The sequence below is a fragment of the Sminthopsis crassicaudata genome, chromosome 1, assembly GCF_048593235.1.
Source record: "Sminthopsis crassicaudata isolate SCR6 chromosome 1, ASM4859323v1, whole genome shotgun sequence".
NCBI lineage: Eukaryota > Metazoa > Chordata > Mammalia > Dasyuromorphia > Dasyuridae > Sminthopsis > Sminthopsis crassicaudata.
Genome location: NC_133617.1, coordinates 33535813 through 33553185, shown reverse-complemented (window position 1 = coordinate 33553185; position 17373 = coordinate 33535813). Strand labels below are relative to the sequence as shown.

General features: G+C 50.5%; 1 protein-coding gene and 1 long non-coding RNA gene across 2 annotated transcripts in view; one reads left to right on the top strand and one right to left on the bottom strand.

The window, feature by feature from the left end:
• Nucleotides 1–4: 4 nt before the first annotated feature.
• HIP1R (huntingtin interacting protein 1 related) overlaps nt 5–17373 on the bottom strand; it is a 69494-nt gene continuing 52125 nt past the window's right edge. Inside the window, exons 18-32 of the mRNA XM_074298652.1 lie at nt 14936–15130; nt 10681–10828; nt 9773–9859; nt 8954–9061; nt 7528–7664; nt 7250–7360; nt 6901–6959; nt 6678–6708; nt 6502–6564; nt 5468–5568; nt 4003–4108; nt 2806–2929; nt 2648–2709; nt 2213–2425; nt 5–711 (exon numbers count right to left, since the gene is read on the bottom strand). Coding sequence (XP_074154753.1) covers nt 664–711; nt 2213–2425; nt 2648–2709; nt 2806–2929; nt 4003–4108; nt 5468–5568; nt 6502–6564; nt 6678–6708; nt 6901–6959; nt 7250–7360; nt 7528–7664; nt 8954–9061; nt 9773–9859; nt 10681–10828; nt 14936–15130 — 1593 coding nt within the window. The 3' untranslated portion in view covers nt 5–663. The remainder of the gene's footprint in view (nt 712–2212; nt 2426–2647; nt 2710–2805; nt 2930–4002; nt 4109–5467; nt 5569–6501; nt 6565–6677; nt 6709–6900; nt 6960–7249; nt 7361–7527; nt 7665–8953; nt 9062–9772; nt 9860–10680; nt 10829–14935; nt 15131–17373) is intronic.
• LOC141560465 (uncharacterized) lies at nt 7588–8990 on the top strand. The gene is made up of 3 exons (XR_012487723.1): nt 7588–7698; nt 7954–8105; nt 8893–8990. It is a non-coding gene; the product is annotated as an uncharacterized LOC141560465 (long non-coding RNA).

Here is a 17373-nt window from a genome sequence, read left to right as displayed (position 1 = left end):
AGTATCCCAATAGCCACGGAGCTCCTTAAGAGTTCCTCTTTAATGTTTATTTCCCCCAACAAACCAAAATCACAGATTCCATCCCAGGAAAGGGCCGGGCCCTCCCCAAAGCATCCCCTGCCAAGGCTGCAGCCCCTGTACCCAACACACTGAATATAAAACAGTAGAGAAAAGATGCAACGCCGGATTTTAAAAACATCATGTCTCTCCTGAAGGACTCCAGCTCGGGTCGGCGGGGAACCTCGCTGGGCTAAGAAGTTTTTCTTATTGCAGATAAATAATCACAGCTAGGGTGGAGCACTGTCCGGCACGGCTCAGCCGCTCGCGGGCCCGACAGCCACAAAGCCCTCAGTTTGCCCCCCACCCTCTGCTCGAGGGGGCCCATGAAGTAAGCGGTTCTGCAGGGCTTCCGGGCCATGGGGGGTGGAGAAGATGCTACAGCAAACCAGGGGTTGGAAATCCAGCTGTGATCTGTTTAAAACACAGATATCTCCTGGCTCTGGGGTCCACTCCTTCCCCGCCCCAAGCCCTGTAGAGCTGGGTCTGGGGGATGTCTCCTTGGCCATCTGGGTAAAGGGGAGCTAGGAGGGAGCCTTCCCATTTGCCCTGGGCCAGGAAGGGTCCCCCAGCCTCATTTCTCTTCAAAGCCAGAGCTGAGCACTCTTAGGAGTTCATGAGCTGGGCCTGGTAGACGCCATCCTCCTTCTCGAGCTGAAATGACAATAGGGAACTGCTCAGAGTGGATGGATCTGGGGGCCCCCAGTGCCAACCCCTGCCCTGCTCCTGCCTGGAGGTAGCTGCAAACCAAGCTTCCTTCCCCCAGACCCAAGGCTCTTCATGCTCTCAGGCTGATGGCCTCCAGAGCGCCTTTGCCTCTCCCAGCCAACCCCAGCTCCTCCCAGAGGGCGGGACACTCAGAGACTGAGACCCCATAAGGAAGGCTGTGGCTCACAGGGTCTCCCGTGAAAAAGTACCCTCAATAATCTCTTTTTTAAAGGCAAGTGCGCAGGAACCCCCAAAATCTTTCCACTTAAGCTTGCAGTTTCTGTCTGAGTGCCCCAGACCCTGGTTGGCACAGTGGCCAGCTCCAGGTTGCTGTTGACATCGGGGCACAAATACCCCCTTTTCAGAGGGATGGCTCGGCGCTCTCCCCATTTGAAGAGACTCGTGTTCCTCCAAACAGCAGCGCTCTCGTGGGATCTATGTCAGACCCTGTGTGAGTGTGCATCTGAAGTGTGGAGCACCGGCCCCCATCACGGACTCTCAGCGGCTGAACCTGGCGAGGGGCTGGGCATCCTGCCGCGGGAAGCAAGGAGCCATAAGGAGACCCAGGATCTCTTAAGGCTGAGGGCAGCTACAAACCACGGAAATGGGAGAAGTGCTCGGCTGGGCCCCGACTATGTGTGTGCACCTGTGTGGGCGGCCCATGCATGTGAGCAAGTACATACACAAGTACATGTGTGTGCATGGATGTGTGCATGTGCATTGTGTGAGTGCAGGTACATGCTCATGTGTCTATGTAGACATTTGTGCATGTGTAGACATATTTACTGTGCATGTGCATACATTTACTGTCTGTGTGATGTGTGGACACATTTGCTGTGCACATGCATGTGTAGTGTAGACATTTACTGTCTGTGTGTGCATGTGTAGATACATTTACTGTGCACATGTATCTATGCACGTGCATGTGTTGACATTTTTATTGTGCACAGTACAGAGTCTGTGTGCATGTGTGGACATTTACTGTGCATGTGTGTCTGTGTTGCTCCTTCCAGGAGGGGATGCCGGCTCCCACGTCACCCCAGGACTTTCCCAGGACGGAGTGCGAGTTCCCCCACCCCCACAGCTGCCCCGTGGTTGCCGCCCAACACTGGACATCTGAGGAGAGCGCGAGCCCGGGCGGTGACACACGGAAGCCCCACTGCTTTCTTAGCCACCACCCCCAGCTCCTTCAGAGGTGCCGCGTGTCTGGCCCTTGCGCCCGCCTGGGTCCACGGCAGAGCGGCCCCTTCGGGCTCTTCCCTGAGCCTGCTACCGCCCTGAGGCACGTGCCACAGTCTTTATTTTCTCCATTTTTCAGAGGGGTGAACGGCTCTGCTAGGGCTGGACGCAGGACTTGTCTCGCCTCCAGGTCCCGCCACATCTCCCCTCCACCACCACACTCGACTGAGCCGCCCGGCTATCCGGGGAGCCATGTCTTCAAGGGTACCTGGCAGTCCTGCTTGGGCACCAGGGTGGGCTTCTGAGCAAGCGGGGGCTTCTTCAGGATGCCCCGGCGGGGGCTGGCCACGGGGCGGACGAACTGCTGCTCCTCCTCGGGGGGCTGGTCCACCCCTCCCGCCAGGGCGTAGTGCCTCTTCCGGAGCTCCCCCAGCCGCATCCGCTCATTCTCCAGCGTCTTCTCCAACTCCAGCACCTTCACCTGCAGGGCCCAGAACCCATCAGCCCCTGGCTCAGTATGGCGGCCACAGGCCTCTTTGTCCCTCCTCCATGACGCCCTTCCCAGCTTGTCCAGCCCCTGGGACCCCCAACCTTCTCACAGGCCCCGCTCTGCCCCAGGCAGCTGGCCCTGAACACCCCCAGCCCTACTGGGCCATCACTCAGTGTCTCCTGCCTCTCCCAGGAGGGGGGTCCAGTATCCTACCTGGGTCTCCATTTCTTCCTTCTTCAGCTTGATCAATGACATGCCCGAGAAATCCATGGTGTCTGAGAGTCAGAAAGAGCAGAGGAAGATGGTGAGGAGCCCCTCCCCCATGCCCATCCCTCCTCCCGCCCTGCTCCCTCCTCCACAGGGTCCCTTACCTTTGTCCTCGATCTGCTCCTGGCCTGACTTGGTGGAGGCCACCACGTTGGCAGCCATCTCGTTCACAGACCGGGAGCACTCTTGAAGCCTGCTCAGATTCCTACTGTGTTTGTCAGCTTTCACCTGCCCAAAAGCCAGGGGACCTTCAGAAAGGGGCCATCGCACCCCACCCCACCCCCTGCCTGGAGCGAACCGGAATCCCTGACCTTGTTCTTAATGTTTCCAGACTGGGCTACGACACTGCTTCGGCTTCTGTGGCCGTGCCCTGCACTTTATCTTGTGCATTAAAAGCCTGGCCTTGAGAAGGGACTTCATTACTCAGAAAGGGCCCATGGCACAAAAGATTACAAAATCCTGCTATGGAAGCACTTGCCCTATATATACATGAAGTATAATTCTTTTTGTAATTACATATATATTTAAAATTTAAATTTAAAATAAAATAGGTAAGACATGGTGATTATTGAGGTTCAGAAATAATGTTAGTGACTTCTAGGATCACAGGAACCAAAGTTACAGGTAGAAGAGTCCTTCCCTCTTATTTTGTGCATTCCTGGTATAAATCCTACTTGGTTGTGGTGTATTATCCTGGAGGATGACTTGCTTTATCTCTTTGCTAATATTTGATTTAAGATTTTTACACCAATATTCATTAGGGAAATTGGTCTATAATTTTCTTTCTCTGTTTTGACTCTACCTGGTTTTGGTATCAGCATCATATCTGTGTCATAAAAGGAATTTGGTAGAACTCCTTTTTTCTCTATTTTTTCAAATAGTTTGGATAGTATTGGAATTAATCATTTAAAAAATTTTGGTAGAATTCGCATGTGGCCCTGGAGACTGGAGGAGGAAAACACGACTTGGAGATTTCCCTTGACTCCCTTAACTAGCTCTTCCTGTTTTCCAGTGTCTGGCAGCCTCAGTTTTCTCCCTCTGTAAACAAAGGGGGTTGGGCCACATGGCCTCTCCTCCCTTCCAGCTCTGGTCATCTGTCCCCCTGAGTAGCTGAGCTTTCGAGATTCTGGATCTTCTAACTTTTACTCAAGGAATCTCACACTCCAATGACCCGGAAGAAGCAGACGTAGATATTTCTGACTGAAGGAGGCAGGAGCCTCACAAAGCCTCCACATGGGCCTCTGGCCAGGACCGAGGGAAAGAACCAGTGGGGGACCCTCCAGGGCTGCTCGGGGCCTCACCTTGGAGGCGGCCACCAGCTGGGCTGTGCTGGCTGCAATCTCGTGGGAGCAGACGATGAGCTCCTCGTATTTCCCTGTGTGCAGGACCACTTTGTCAGCTGACTCCCTGTGGGGGGGAGGAAAGAATCACAGAAGCTGTGAAGTGACCAAGAAAGCCCCACTTACATATCCCCAACATGTGTACCCAGCCTCTGACTGAAGATTTCCAGTGATGGGAGCTCACTACCTCCCTAGGCAGCAATTTGGGAAAGTTCTCATTGATGAGTTCAAGACTAAATTTGTCCCTTTGAAGCTTGCTCCCATTGCTACTGGAACCATATTATCCTCGAGAGCCAGGAAGGAACTCAAAAGCCATAGCCTCCACACTGAGGCCTAAAGGAGTTTAAGTAGTTAGCTAGCTTAAGGCCTGGAGCTCAAGCCTTCCTGACAGTCCGGGGCCCAGTAGGGCCAGGCCAATCCCTCCTCCTCCTAGCCTCTGATGTCCAGAGCTGAAAGCCAGCTCCGTTGTCCCCTCAATCTTTTCTTCTCCAGACTAAATGCGCCCCATCCGCCTCCTCCCAACACAAACAGAGCCGTGGGGAGAAGTTTCCCATCCTCCCAGCCCAGACTCCTCGGGCTGGCCTGGTGGCTTTCTGTCTGTAAGCTGGGCAAGACCAGACCTGACACCAGTGCCAGGCTCACCCCTGTAACTAGCTGCTTCTCTTTCCAGAAGTCCCTCACAAGCAGCATTAGCAGCAGCCCTGGGGTCCCAGGACCAGAAACCTCAGGGCAAAGTTTGAGCCGGGGCTCAAATTTCCCTCATCCACATCAGGGCCAGATGAAGAAGGCCTGGCCAGGCCCATCCCTGGGCTCAAACCACCCCTGCTGATCCAATCTCTTCCCGTCAGTCATGGAGTCAAGGCTACCCTCCCTCCCCTTCCCTGGCTTATCAGTGTCTTTCCCTAACCCCAGGGGCTCAAAAGCTGGTCTGGCTGGGCCTGCATATGTGTGATGGGACAGGACTCTGGCTCCCCAGAACCTTGCAGGCTGCAATCCCTGGCGGGGCTGAGCCAGGATGGCAGACCCTCAAGCTTCCCAGGCACGAGAAAGCTACAGAAAAAGGAACTGAGAACTGGGAAACCTGGAATTTTGGTGCAGGTTGTGAGACACTGGGTAAGTCCCCTCAGAGCCCCTGTAACGTGGGGGTCTTGGGGTTGGGGGCCCAGATTATTATCTTCCCCCCCTCTGCACATGCTAGCTGTGTGGTTTTGAGCAAGTAAACTACTCTCCCTGGGTCTCCTGCGCTGGGGCAGGGGCCTCCTCCTCCGGCTCTACTCTAAATGGATGAGCTCGCTCCAAGCTTCCTTCTCGTAGCCTTGGCCGGAGATGGCAGGAAGAGGCCGCAGGGGATGGAGGAGCTGTTTTTCCCACCCAGGCGGCCAGAGGCCCCGCCGTGACCCCTCCCCCCTCTCCTGCCTGGACCTACACCAGCTGGGTGGCTCCCCAGCCCACAGCCTTGGATGCTGAGATGAGGCCTTCGGTCCAGCGCGAGTTCTTGGCATAGAATTCCTGCTGAGTGGCCGCTCCCTGGTGAAAAGAGGGGAGAGAAGTGAGAGGGGTGGGCAAGTGGTGCGGAGGGGGTGGGGAGAGGGGGAGGCCCTCCATCCTGAGTCCTTCTCCCCAGAGGCCTTTAGTCTCCAGACTGGGGACTCCTAGACTCCTAGTTGTGGGGGAAGGACTGGGGGGGGGGGGGAGATTAAAGCTGATCCTCCCTCAAGCATCACTCCATCATGTCTTCCTCTTTGGTCCCCTCCCTGTTCTAAAGTTAGCTCCTTGAGGGCAGGGATTTTGTGGTTCTGCCTCTGTACTTCCTGTTCCTGGCATTGAGGGGGCGCTTAATAAATAAAACTATTTTTAAATTACCTGTAACATCCTGGGGCCAAAGAGAGGTAATTTGGGGACTACTTCCTATTTTAAACAGTGATGCTGGTGACGTGTATGAGTAAATGTATATAAATATAAATTTTAAAAATTACTTATAATAAAAATAAAATTAATAATACATTAATTTAAAATAAATGTTTAATTTCATTCTGTATCTTTGTTCTAAAGTATCAGGTTATTATCATTAGCTTTTGGTCCAGGTTCATAATCCAAATGAGTGGAGAAGGTCCCAATCAATAAATTAATCAGCAACTCTAAGAGGGGGAGAAGGAAAGGGAAGAGCAGGATATTGCTACCTTTGCCACAAGGTGCCACCTGTGTGCCCTGGGGCTAGTTAATTCACCTCCTTGGCTCTTACTTTCTGATCCATAAAATGGGGAGACAGGACAAGACAGCCCCTGAGATCCCCAAGAGCTCAGACCAGCTAATGCAGCCGTCAGGAGGCTGGCTATAGTACTAGAAAGAGCTGAGGTCTCTGAGGCTGATAGAGCCTTCCAGGGGGAGAGGTCTCTGTGACTGAGCAAGACCCTTCCAGGGATAGACCTTCCCTTCCTGAGGGGCTCTCTCCAGACTCACCCTCCCACTCTCCACAATCTCCTTCTGTAGGCTGGTAGACGTCATCACCAGCAGCCGGATAGCCTGGCAAGTCAAGACCCATGTTTTATTCCAGAGCAGGCAGTCTCTCCTCCCTCCTCCTTCCCTCCCTCCTCCCTTCTGGCAGTTCCCGTCGGGGAGGATTACCCCGTGGTTACCTTCATGAGGTCGGTGCAGGAGTTGAGAATCCTGGAAAGAAGAGGGAAACCCCAAGCCAGGTTGGTATGTGGGTGGGAGGTGGCCCCCCCAGCCGCACCCCAAGCCTCCCCTCTGGCAGGACCCAGCATTATACCAAGGGACGGGGTTGGGAAGCAGTGGCCGGAGCCATGGCCCAGGATCTGGGCGGGCTGATGGGAGGGGGCAGGAAGTGGGGGTCCTCACCTCTCACTCACTTCCAGCTTCACGCCCGAGCTCTCATGTCGGGCCTGGTTCATCATATCCTGGGGACCGACAGGGAGAGGTTATGGTCTCAGGGCTAGAGAGGAGCTCGGGGCTCGCTCATCCAGATCAGCCCCCCCCCTTTTTAGATTGAGGGGGACACAGAGCCCCTCTGGAGAAGCCCTGCCTTCCTCTGATGGTCCCATCTCCTCTAGGAGATGTTTTCAGGAAGCCCAGAGGAAGGGGCCGTGCAGAGAGTTCTGGCCCCCCAACTTCCCTGGGGTAGGGGGGAGGAAGCCATCCCTGTGGCCTCCAAGGAGGTCGCAAGTGACTGGACAGGCCAGGCTGTCACCTCAATTCGCCGAACAGCGTTTTCAATGGCGGCCGAAGTAGCGGCCATCTCTTTGTCCACCAGATCCCCGAGTTCTTCTTGCCGCACGTCCAGACTCTTGGGCTTGAGCTCCTGTCGGGGGAGCATTGAGATGTGAGCAATTTAGGGAGAGAATCAGCATTTCCCTTTTACAGACTTCACTGGAGCAGGCTCTGATAAATGGGGGCCCAGGAGGGCCCGAATTTCCCCCCTCTCCAAGGGTCCCTGCTGGGGAAGGGGGTCTCCTCTGCCCCCCTCACCTGCCCAAGCTGAAGGATGCCCTGCAGGGGGCCCCTCATCCGGCTGGCGTCGGCCTGTGGCAGAGACTGCCTGTCCTTGAGCAGCCCCAAGTACTCCAGGCTCCGGGCCCCGCAATCCCTGCATGTGTCGGTCAGTCCTGTGGGCAAGAGCGAGCAGTTACGGTAACAAGGGTGAGCGTCCCCAGGGACCCGCAGTCCCACTGGGGCAGGGAAACTCGAGGCCGGTGGTCAGTGAACTGCCGCTCTCATCTGGGCCGCCCAGGGACATCATCTGGCCAGGGTCATGTCACCAGGAGGGATCAGAGGCAGAATCTGAACGCGGGTCCTCTGGGCTCTTCCCACCCTGCCCTTGCAGGGCCCAACACCGGACAAAGCTGCACTGAACCGTTTGCTGCTGGGGTATATGTCATTATGATCTTTTAACAGATGGGGAAACTGAGGCTCAGAGGTCCACTCCAAAGCAGCCTAAGTAGCAAATGCCAGACCTGGGGCTTGAACTTGGTCCTCCCATCTCTCACAAAGTCACCCGGGGTCTCAGCAGCAGCGAATAATAACCAGCACCAACATGATGCTCTAAGGTAGGAAAGCCTCACTTGGTCCTTACAAGTGCACGGGGAGGGGGATGCTATTGTTCCCCCTCTTTTATAGGTGAGGAAACTGAGGCGGGCAGAGAGGAAGTGGCTCGACAGGGTCATACAATCACATCTGAACTTCCTTCCTTCCTTCCTTCTTTCATAATAATTCCCTTAATAAAGGGCGAACCTCTGCGACCTGTGGCAAACGTTTCACGTGAATGTTTCACAAACTGAACCCTCATGCTTTCCCACTTAATAACCCGGCAGTCTCTGAACATTTCACCATTTCATTAGGATGGGCCATAAATCTTGGGGAGTTCTTGGGCATCTGGGCAGTATTCTGAAAAGGCGGAGGGAACCTCGAATCCGGCCTCAGACACTTAACACTGCCTGGCTGTGACCTGACTTACTTAACCCCAATTGCCTCAGCAAAAAAGGGGGGGGAGGGACTCAGATGCGTAGAGATGGGGAGAGCAGGGCAGCCAGAGCAGGTGGAGGCGTCCGGGTCTCCCGGCCAGGCTCCCGGGATGGGCAATGGCTGTGGCCTCTCTAGAGCCCTAGTCCAGGACCAATAAGGGCACTAGAAGAGGACATACTGGATTTAAGGCTTGCAAACCTGTCTTCACACACTATTATATCAGCTGCCCCTCACAGCCAGGGACAAACATGCTGTGACTGAGTCCATTTCACAGCTGGAGAAACTGAGGTCAGGAGGTCTAAGGCTGGATCACAAATGAGTCTTTCTGAGTCCAAGCTGAGGGATTTCTCCATAATATTCTGTCTTTACAAGATGTTCCAGGGCCCAGCCCGGGGAGTCTGCAGCGAGGGGGATGGGGAGAAAGCTCACTCACGGTCGGCGTGGTCCGTGGGAGCCAGGTGCGAGGTGGCGCTCCCGTTGATGATGGTGTCTGCAGCCAGGTGAGAAAACTGGGCCAGCGCTGCTACCAGCGCGGAGGAGTCTGGGAAAATGCAGAGAGAGACGAATGAGGAAATCTGGTGGGTTTCCCCTCTGGGCCAGAGAGTGGGACTGGACTTCCAGGGGAGGAAGGAAAAGAATGGAAACTTCAGGAACTCTCTTCATCCTTTTTTTTTTTTTTTAACTTCTGGGGTTAAGGAGGGAACCCGAGGGAATTGAAAATACTCTTGGATGTGAGAGTGTGGGTACAGCAGAATGTAAGCTCCCTGAGGGCAGGGGCAGGTTTAATTTTTTTTTATGTATTCCCAGTGCCTTACAGAGTACCTGGCACACAGCAGGCACTTAATCAATGCTTGCCTTTTACAGGAAGCCCTTCTCTGGAACCCCCTCAATATATATATTTGAGATAATAGTTATAAAGTGCTTAGCACAGTATCTGGTATACAGTAGGCACTATATAAATGCTTATTCTTTCTCCTTCTCAGACACAAGCGGCTAAAATGACCAGAACCCAAGGCCGGTAACTGTAGTCTTTCCTAGATTGGGGAAGGACTGTCTTTTGCTTCTTTCTGGGCCCTCACTAGTTAGCACAGGGTCGGCACTTAGTAGGTCCTTGATAGGTGCTTGCTGACTGACTCCAGGTGCAGCGGCCCATCCGTCCCACCCTTACAGTGAGCTAGGGATGGCGCACTCTGAGGTCTGAGTCCTGCCCTCTGCCCAGCCAAGAGCCCGGGGGTTCCTCCTTGCCACTCACCAGTCATGGAGGCCATGTACTTCATCTGCCCCTTCTCCAGGGCGCTCAAGGCGTCCAGGGCGGCCTGGGCTCGGCTCACCAAGTAATCTGCAAACACAGGTCAGAGAGGAGGGGGTGGGAACAGGGATCATGTGGGACAAAGAGCAGGCTTCCGCCCATCCTCGCTCTTTCTGGCCTGGCCAGGCTGGGGGCCCCTTCTAGGAGCTGCCTTTTCATGGTGGGGTCCCACTTTAAAGTGGGGCTTTGGTGAGCAATGAGCCCCTAAAGACCCCAGCCCAGCAAGGGCCTTGAGAAACTTCCCTCCCACCCAGAACTAGCCCCTCTTCTAAAGCCTGCTCCACAGAGAGGCAGAACTCTCTGGAAGCAGAGTGGGTGCTCATCGCCTAGGGAACGGTTGAATAAACTGGTTCGTGAGTGTAAGTGAACCACAACGTGCCCCCCAAAATGTTGTGTATAAGACATGGTGACGGGCTCAAGGCCAATGCAGTACCAATTTTAATAATCAATGTTAGAAGTCACACAATTCCTTATTTGCACTAATTGAGATCTGTCTGTATATAATATCCCTAACAAGATAAATGGAAATAAACACTAATATGAAGCCAAAAAGCTTCCTATGAACATACTAATTTATTTAAATATTATTTACATGTTAATTAAGGTGACTGGTCTTGGCTCTGGAGGAGGTCAGAGAAGTGGGGGACTACAGGTATGAAAGGCTACATACCCTGCTGAATATTGGTTGATATATGGCTTTTTCCTCCCTGGCTTTTATGACAAGGGCAGGGAGGGTATGTCAGGAATGCTGAGTATACAAACTTAAAAGATGTCCAAAAAAATGAAAGTAGGGGCAGAGCTTCCACAGATGTGCTTCTCTCTATTTTCCCCTCCCTCCCTCCCTCCCCGACCTGGAGAGCTGGTACAGCGCAGATGCAGGGGGTCATCCAGCTTGCTCACGGCATCCCTCACGGTGTTCTCTGCCTCGGCCACAGCGCCCTGAAGCACGGACAGCTGCTCGTCCAACAGTCTCTGCTGCAGCCCCTGGTGCTGGGCCTCCTGGGAAAGAAGGGCAAAAACCAACCATGGGGATGAAGTGCTTCCCTCTTTATAAAGTGCTTTGTGGGAACCTTGGGATATAGGCAGAGGTGGGGATTCTTATCCCCATTTAGCAGATGGGGCAACTGAGGCTGAGGGATTAACTTATGACAGTTGGAAGGGAGGTCATCCAGTCTGATGCCAGTCTGGGGCCATGTTATCATATGTAAAGATTCCAGCAGGCTGCATAATGACTTAGAAAACCATCTAATAACATTATCTATGTTTTACTGTGTAAAGTTCTGTTGTCTCCAGAGACTGCCAATTGCTCTCTCAGCTATCAACTCTCACCTAGAGTAGAGACATTCTCCCTTGCTCAATGTCGCTTCTTTTATCCTCACAGAGAATGGGCATGGAATAACTTAGGGACTTCTGGGGAAAAAATACTTCAACCAATGAACTTGCTCCTTTTAAACATTAAGCTCCTCCCTAGAAGTTCACAGAAATAAAATTCCCAGTAAAGGCCAGAACTAGAGAATTGTTAAGTACTGACTTAGCACTTAGTAAGAACCTAATATCTCACTGTCTCATTAGCACTTAGTAAGAACCTAACTTAATGAAGAAAGGGATTGAAATTAGGAAAAATAGAGTTGTGTGCAGTAGAGACTACTGAGATACTCCCTGGAGAAGTGAAATCTGTTCCTGTTGAGCCTATGGATCCTTTGCCTCCAGGCACAGTAGGCTTGACCAATTCACCTTCTGAGAGTGCCTACAAAACAGTGTCCATCCATACACTGATGTGGGAGACTGGAGAACATGTAGCTAATATCCCAGTCACTAACACAGGTAGACAATGTGTGATTTATCAACCAGGAGAAGTAGTAGCATCAGGCTTATTGTTACGGACCCCTAATAAGCAACCTGGTGATAGTCGCCTAGACTCTGACTCCAATGAACAAAATCCAGGAATGTATTGGACAGCAGCTGTGACAGCTGACTGACCTATGCTTACTATTTATATAAACGGAATACCATTTGAAGGATTGGTAGACACGGGTGCAGATCGAACAGTTATTAGAGGTGCTAACTGGCCCAGTCACTGGCCAAAGATTAAGGCAGACACCTATATGTCTGGGGTGGGAGGATCAATAGCAGCTGAAGTTAGTGCTACCCCTTTGAGATGGATATTTGAAGGAGAAACAGGAGTTTTTACTCCTTTTGTGGTTGAAAAAATCCCCATCAATCTGTGGGGAAGAGACATTTTACAGCAGATAGGATTACAAATAAGCACTTCCGCTTTTTAGGCAGGGCTGCTGTTGAAGGCCTACCTGCACTTTCACCGGTTCCTATTCAGTGGAAGACCAGTGTGGGTAGAACAGTGGCCCTTAAGAAGTGGTAAAATTCAGGCCTTATTAGACATAGTGAACGAACAACTGGACCAAGGACACTTGCGGCCTTCTCTATGTCCTTGGAATTCCCCAGTATTTGTGGTGAAAAAGAAATCTGGGAAATGGAGGATGTTAACTGATCTAAGAAGAGTAAATAAACAGATGGAAACTATGGGAACTCTTCAGCCTGGACTTCCATCTCCTACTCAGCTGCCAAGAGAATGGCCTCTATGGGTTATAGACATTAAGGATTGTTTCTATTCTATTCCTCTAGATAAGGAGGATATGAAAAGATTTGCTTTTTCAGTGCCTAGTGTTAATTTGGCTGAGCCTTATAAAAGATATGAATGGACAGTTTTGCCACAGGGAATGAAAAACAGCCCTACTATGTGCCAAATGTATGTTGCAGCTGCTCTTGCTCCAGTAAGAAAAGCCTTTCCAAAAGTAATATTGTCACATTATATGGATGATATTTTGGGATGTGCACCTGAGGAACAAATGTTAGAGGCATGTCTACAAAAGACCATGGAAACACTAAAGTACTACAAACTGCATATAGCTACAGAAAAAATTCAAAGACATGCTCCTTTTCAATATTTAGGATATGAAGTATATCCTAAGACACTCACAATACAAAAGCTTTCTTTAAGAACAGAGAAGTTGAACACCTTAAATGATTTCCAAAAATTAATAGGAGATATCCAATGGATGTGTCTAGTGTTAAGCTTAATTACCAATCAACTACAACCTCTATATGACATTTTAAGGGGAGACAGTGCTTTAAATTCACCACGCCAGCTTACAAAAGAAGCCCAAGAGGCTTTGAGAGAAGTTGAACTGGCTTTATCCAATGTGGTTGAAAGAGTCACTCAAAAACCCTTGGAAATATCAGTTTTTGCTACAAAAGAAGCACCCACAGCAGTCCTTCATCAAGGAGACAGTGTGATAGAGTGGGTGAACCTCCCAGCACAACCAGAACAAAGCCTTACTCCTTACCCAGTGCTTGTGGCTAGGATTTTATTAAAGGCTATTAAGAGAGTAACACAATTATCTGGAATAAGTCCTGAAAAAATATACACATTCTATATCAATGCACAAATTAATGTATGCTATGAGACCATCCCAGAATGGCAAATTTTATTGGCCACCGCTCCAAATTTTGCACATGGATCTCCATTAAAGATAACCCGGGTACTACATAATTGGTGATGGATTTTTGAAGAAAAGGTTTCTAAGGTTCCTCTTAAAGGACCAATAATCTTTACAGACGCCTCGAAAGAAAATATTTGTGCTGTATACTCTCATGATTTAACCATAAAGAGAGTAGTCAGGATTCCTTTTCAGTCCACTCAACAGAATGAATTATTTGCTATCATGCTAGCTCTTACTTATTACCCAGGAGACGTAAATATAATTACTGTTAAAGAACTTTAAAACCAGCAGGAATAATTGGATTTCCTAACACAAGATGAGACTTATGGACATTTATAAATTCTCAATGTATGATTATTTGATCATGTTATTTGTTACATACTTCTACAAGTTATGTTACTATGTTTATGTAATCTATGTAATTATGTGTAATACCTCCCATATTGATGGATTTATGTTTCTATGTTCTAAATCAAAAGAAAGGGGGAGATGTTAGGTTCTTACTAAGTGCTAATGAGATAATGAGATGATAGGTTCTTACTAAGTGCTAAGTCGGTACTTAATGATTCTGTAGTTCGGGCCTTTAAGGGAAGTTTTACCCCTTTGAACTTCTGGGGAGGAGCTTAATGTTTAAAAGGAGCAAGTTCATTGGTTAAAGTTATTTTTTCCAGAAGTCCCTAAGTTATTCCATGCCCATTCTCTGGGAGGATAAAAGAAGAGACATTGAGCAAGGGAGAGAGTCTCTACTCTATGTCAGAGTTGGCGGCTGAGAGATTGAGTTGAGACAGCAGATCTCCTCCCAGAGAGCAATCGGCAGTCTCTGGACACAACAGAACTTTACATTACTGTATTTTTATTTGCTTTGTTAAGTACTCCCTAATATCGTTTTAATCTGCTCCCCTGTGTTTGATATGTCTCACCTAGCCCAGCGACCTCACTTTGTAGTGAGCTGGAAAGACTGGGTTGAGAAATTATGGAATTTGCACAAGTCCCACAGCTGAACGTCACTGGGATGGGAATGACTTTGGGTCCGTTGCTCTCTCCAGTACATGGTGTTATATCTCAGGGAAGGGGGCTATTAGGATCATAAGGAGGCTATATAGTCCAATTGCCTCATTTTACAGAGGAGGAAAACTGAGGCTCAGAAAAAACTAAATGACATCTCTAAGGTCATAAAGGTGGTTGAGAGAGTAACAGAGATGAGATTCAAATCTAGGTCTTCTGAAATCCAACCAGGAGGAGCTCTGTTACACCACAAAGTCCTTTGTTCCACTCCGACCTCAGGCTCATTTTCCAAAGCAGCATCATATAGGATTCCTCCCTGAAAAATCTGTGACTCTCACCACAAGGGGGCGCCCAGGGCTCCTTTCCCTCCAGAGACGCTCTGTACCTTAAATCCCTAGATTTGGGACTAGGGGAAATCATGCAGTCATGAAGCCCAACCCCTTCATCTTATAGATGAGTAGACTGAGGCCCAAGAGATGACGCAAACGACCCAAAATGCAGACTTCCTGGGGAGAGAAGCCAGGGACAGTTCTTCCCCACTGGCTCTGGAGGAGTCCTATTCGTGGGTGGGAGCACGGGTTACCTTCTCTGCCAGCTTGCCCTGCAGCTCGCTGATCTCCCGGCTGCTTCGCTCTTGCTCCCGGCTCAGGGCGGCCTCCTTCTCCTGCACCAGGCTCTGGGCGGACTGCAGCTCGGCCTCCCGCTCCCTCACGGTGCTGCTCAGGGACTCCTTCTCCGAGTGAAGGGCGTCCAGCTTGGAGCTCAGCTCGGATCCACTCTGCAAACACCCCCGGCAGGATGCGGTGAGGCCCTGGCCCTCCTGACCCAGCTCTGGCCATCACCCCGACCCCTTCTCAACACCTGCCCCTCCCAGGTCGTGTCACAGAATGTCGGCACTGTTTGGGCCTCCGCAGCCAGCCAGTCCGACAAGTACCCGACTGAGAGTCTCTTCTCTAACCTCCCAGCAGGGAGCCGTCCAGGCTCTGTCTGAAAACCTCTCAGGGGAGCCCATCCTAAACCTGAGCAGCTCATCGCCCTTTGGGATGGCTCTGATTGCTGCTGAATTTGTCCTTATAGTAAGCTTAACTTTTCACCTTCCACCCCTCAGAGAGCCTTCACGGATCTCATACAGATCTCCCCACCTTACCCCTCTGCTACCATGAGGCAACCTTTCAAATGAAAGAGAAAACAGGAGGGAAAAAAGGAGGGGGGGAGAGAGAGGGGAAAGGAGAGAAAAAAAGATGGAGGGAAGGAGAGAAAGGGAGAAGGAGAAAAGGAAGGAAGGAAGGAAGGAAGGAAGGAAGCAAAGAACAGAGAGAAAAAAAGAAAGAAAAAAAGAGAAAGGAAGGAAGAAAGAATAAGAGAAAAGGAAGAAAAAGGAAAGGAAAAGAAAGAAAGGAAGGAAGGAAGAAAAAGAAAGGAAGAAAAAAGGAGGAAAGAATATGAAAGAAGAGGAAGAGGAGAAAGGAAACAGAAGATTGGAGGAGGAAGTGCCTTTTCTAATCTCCTTATAATCTTAATGTTTTCCCTGTGAGATTCCTTCCTCTTTCTCTCACATGTCTCTCTGTGGGACATGGCTGCTTGGTGTGAGCTCCTGGAGGACAGGGACTGACTTTGCATCCCCAGAATCCCACAGTGTGTGACATGTGGCAGTGCTTGTCTCTGACTGCCCCCTACACTGGGAGTTCAGAGGCCCAGCTTGTGTAATTGTATGTATGTTTGTAGCCACCCAAAGCATGTTTAGACATACACACAAATATAAATAGGGGTGTCCATTAATCTCCTCTCCTCCCATTTACAAATGTGTCTGTACAGACACACACATAACATTCCTTCCATGACAGAGCAGATGAGAATATATAAACATGAATATCTGTGTGTGTGCGTATGTTCTCATCTGCTCCTAGTCCCGCTCCTCCTCCTCTAACGCAGAGTCCCGGAGAGCCAGGCCCATTCCAATCACAGAAAATGCTATTTACTCGGCACTTTTTAATTATTCCACTGCTGTGAAGAATGTGGTTCCTCCAGCCCAATAACTGTCCTGCTTTCCTAGTCACATCCCTACTTTTGGATACAGTAGGTGCTTCATTAATGCTCCTTCTTTCGTCTGAGTCTCCCAACCACTGACAGGGAGGCACTTCTGGATTGACCAGAATGTCATCAAAGAGGAAACTCTTCTCTACCACCTTCTCTGCTCCTTCCAGGTCTTGACAAAAGTAGCTCTGGGGAGTGACAGGTTAGGTGATTTGCCTTAGGAATATGGCCAGTATACTCTAATGGTAAGACTTGAACTCAGGTGCTCCTAACTCTGGGACCGACTCTCTAATATCACCGCCATTTTATAAGCATGGAAACTGAGGCTCAGAGGTTAAATGACTTGCTCACAGTCACCCAACTGGTGAGCATCAGTGGGCCTCCCCTTCCTGCCTACAAACTCTGATGCCCATTTTACAGGTGAGGAAAATGGAGTCTCTGAGGGAAGATCTGAACTTGGGATCTTTCTGTTTACAAGCCCAGTGCTCTCTTCCCCAAGCAAAGCTGATCAGTTTTCTTGCAGCTGCCTGGCATGGGGTCCACCACCAGGGGGCGATCCATCCATGCCCAACAAGCGTAAGATCCCCATGGGAAGGAGGAAAGGTCCTCAGCTTAGGGTTTCTGGGTCTTTCCTCAACCCTTGTGTTAGAACCTATTCAGGGGAGGAGATACCCTTATTTAATGTGGACTGGAGAACCGCAGGCCACAGAGCCCAATCCCCTCTTTTTAGCTACGGGGAAACTGAGGCACAGAAAAGCAAAATAACTCATTGTCATGGGACGGTAGATTTAGAACTGGAAGAGAACGTGAAGGCCGTCACTCCGGTCTCTCTCCGAGAGAGCCTTACTGACTTGTCGAAGGCTCAGTGAGGGCTGGAGACTCCACCATTCCACTACACAGAGCTGTGCTGGCCCCCATTGCCTCTGGGATAACAGCCTCACGTGGGACTCCCACCAGTCTAGATTATTACTCTGGGTTCTGAACTTC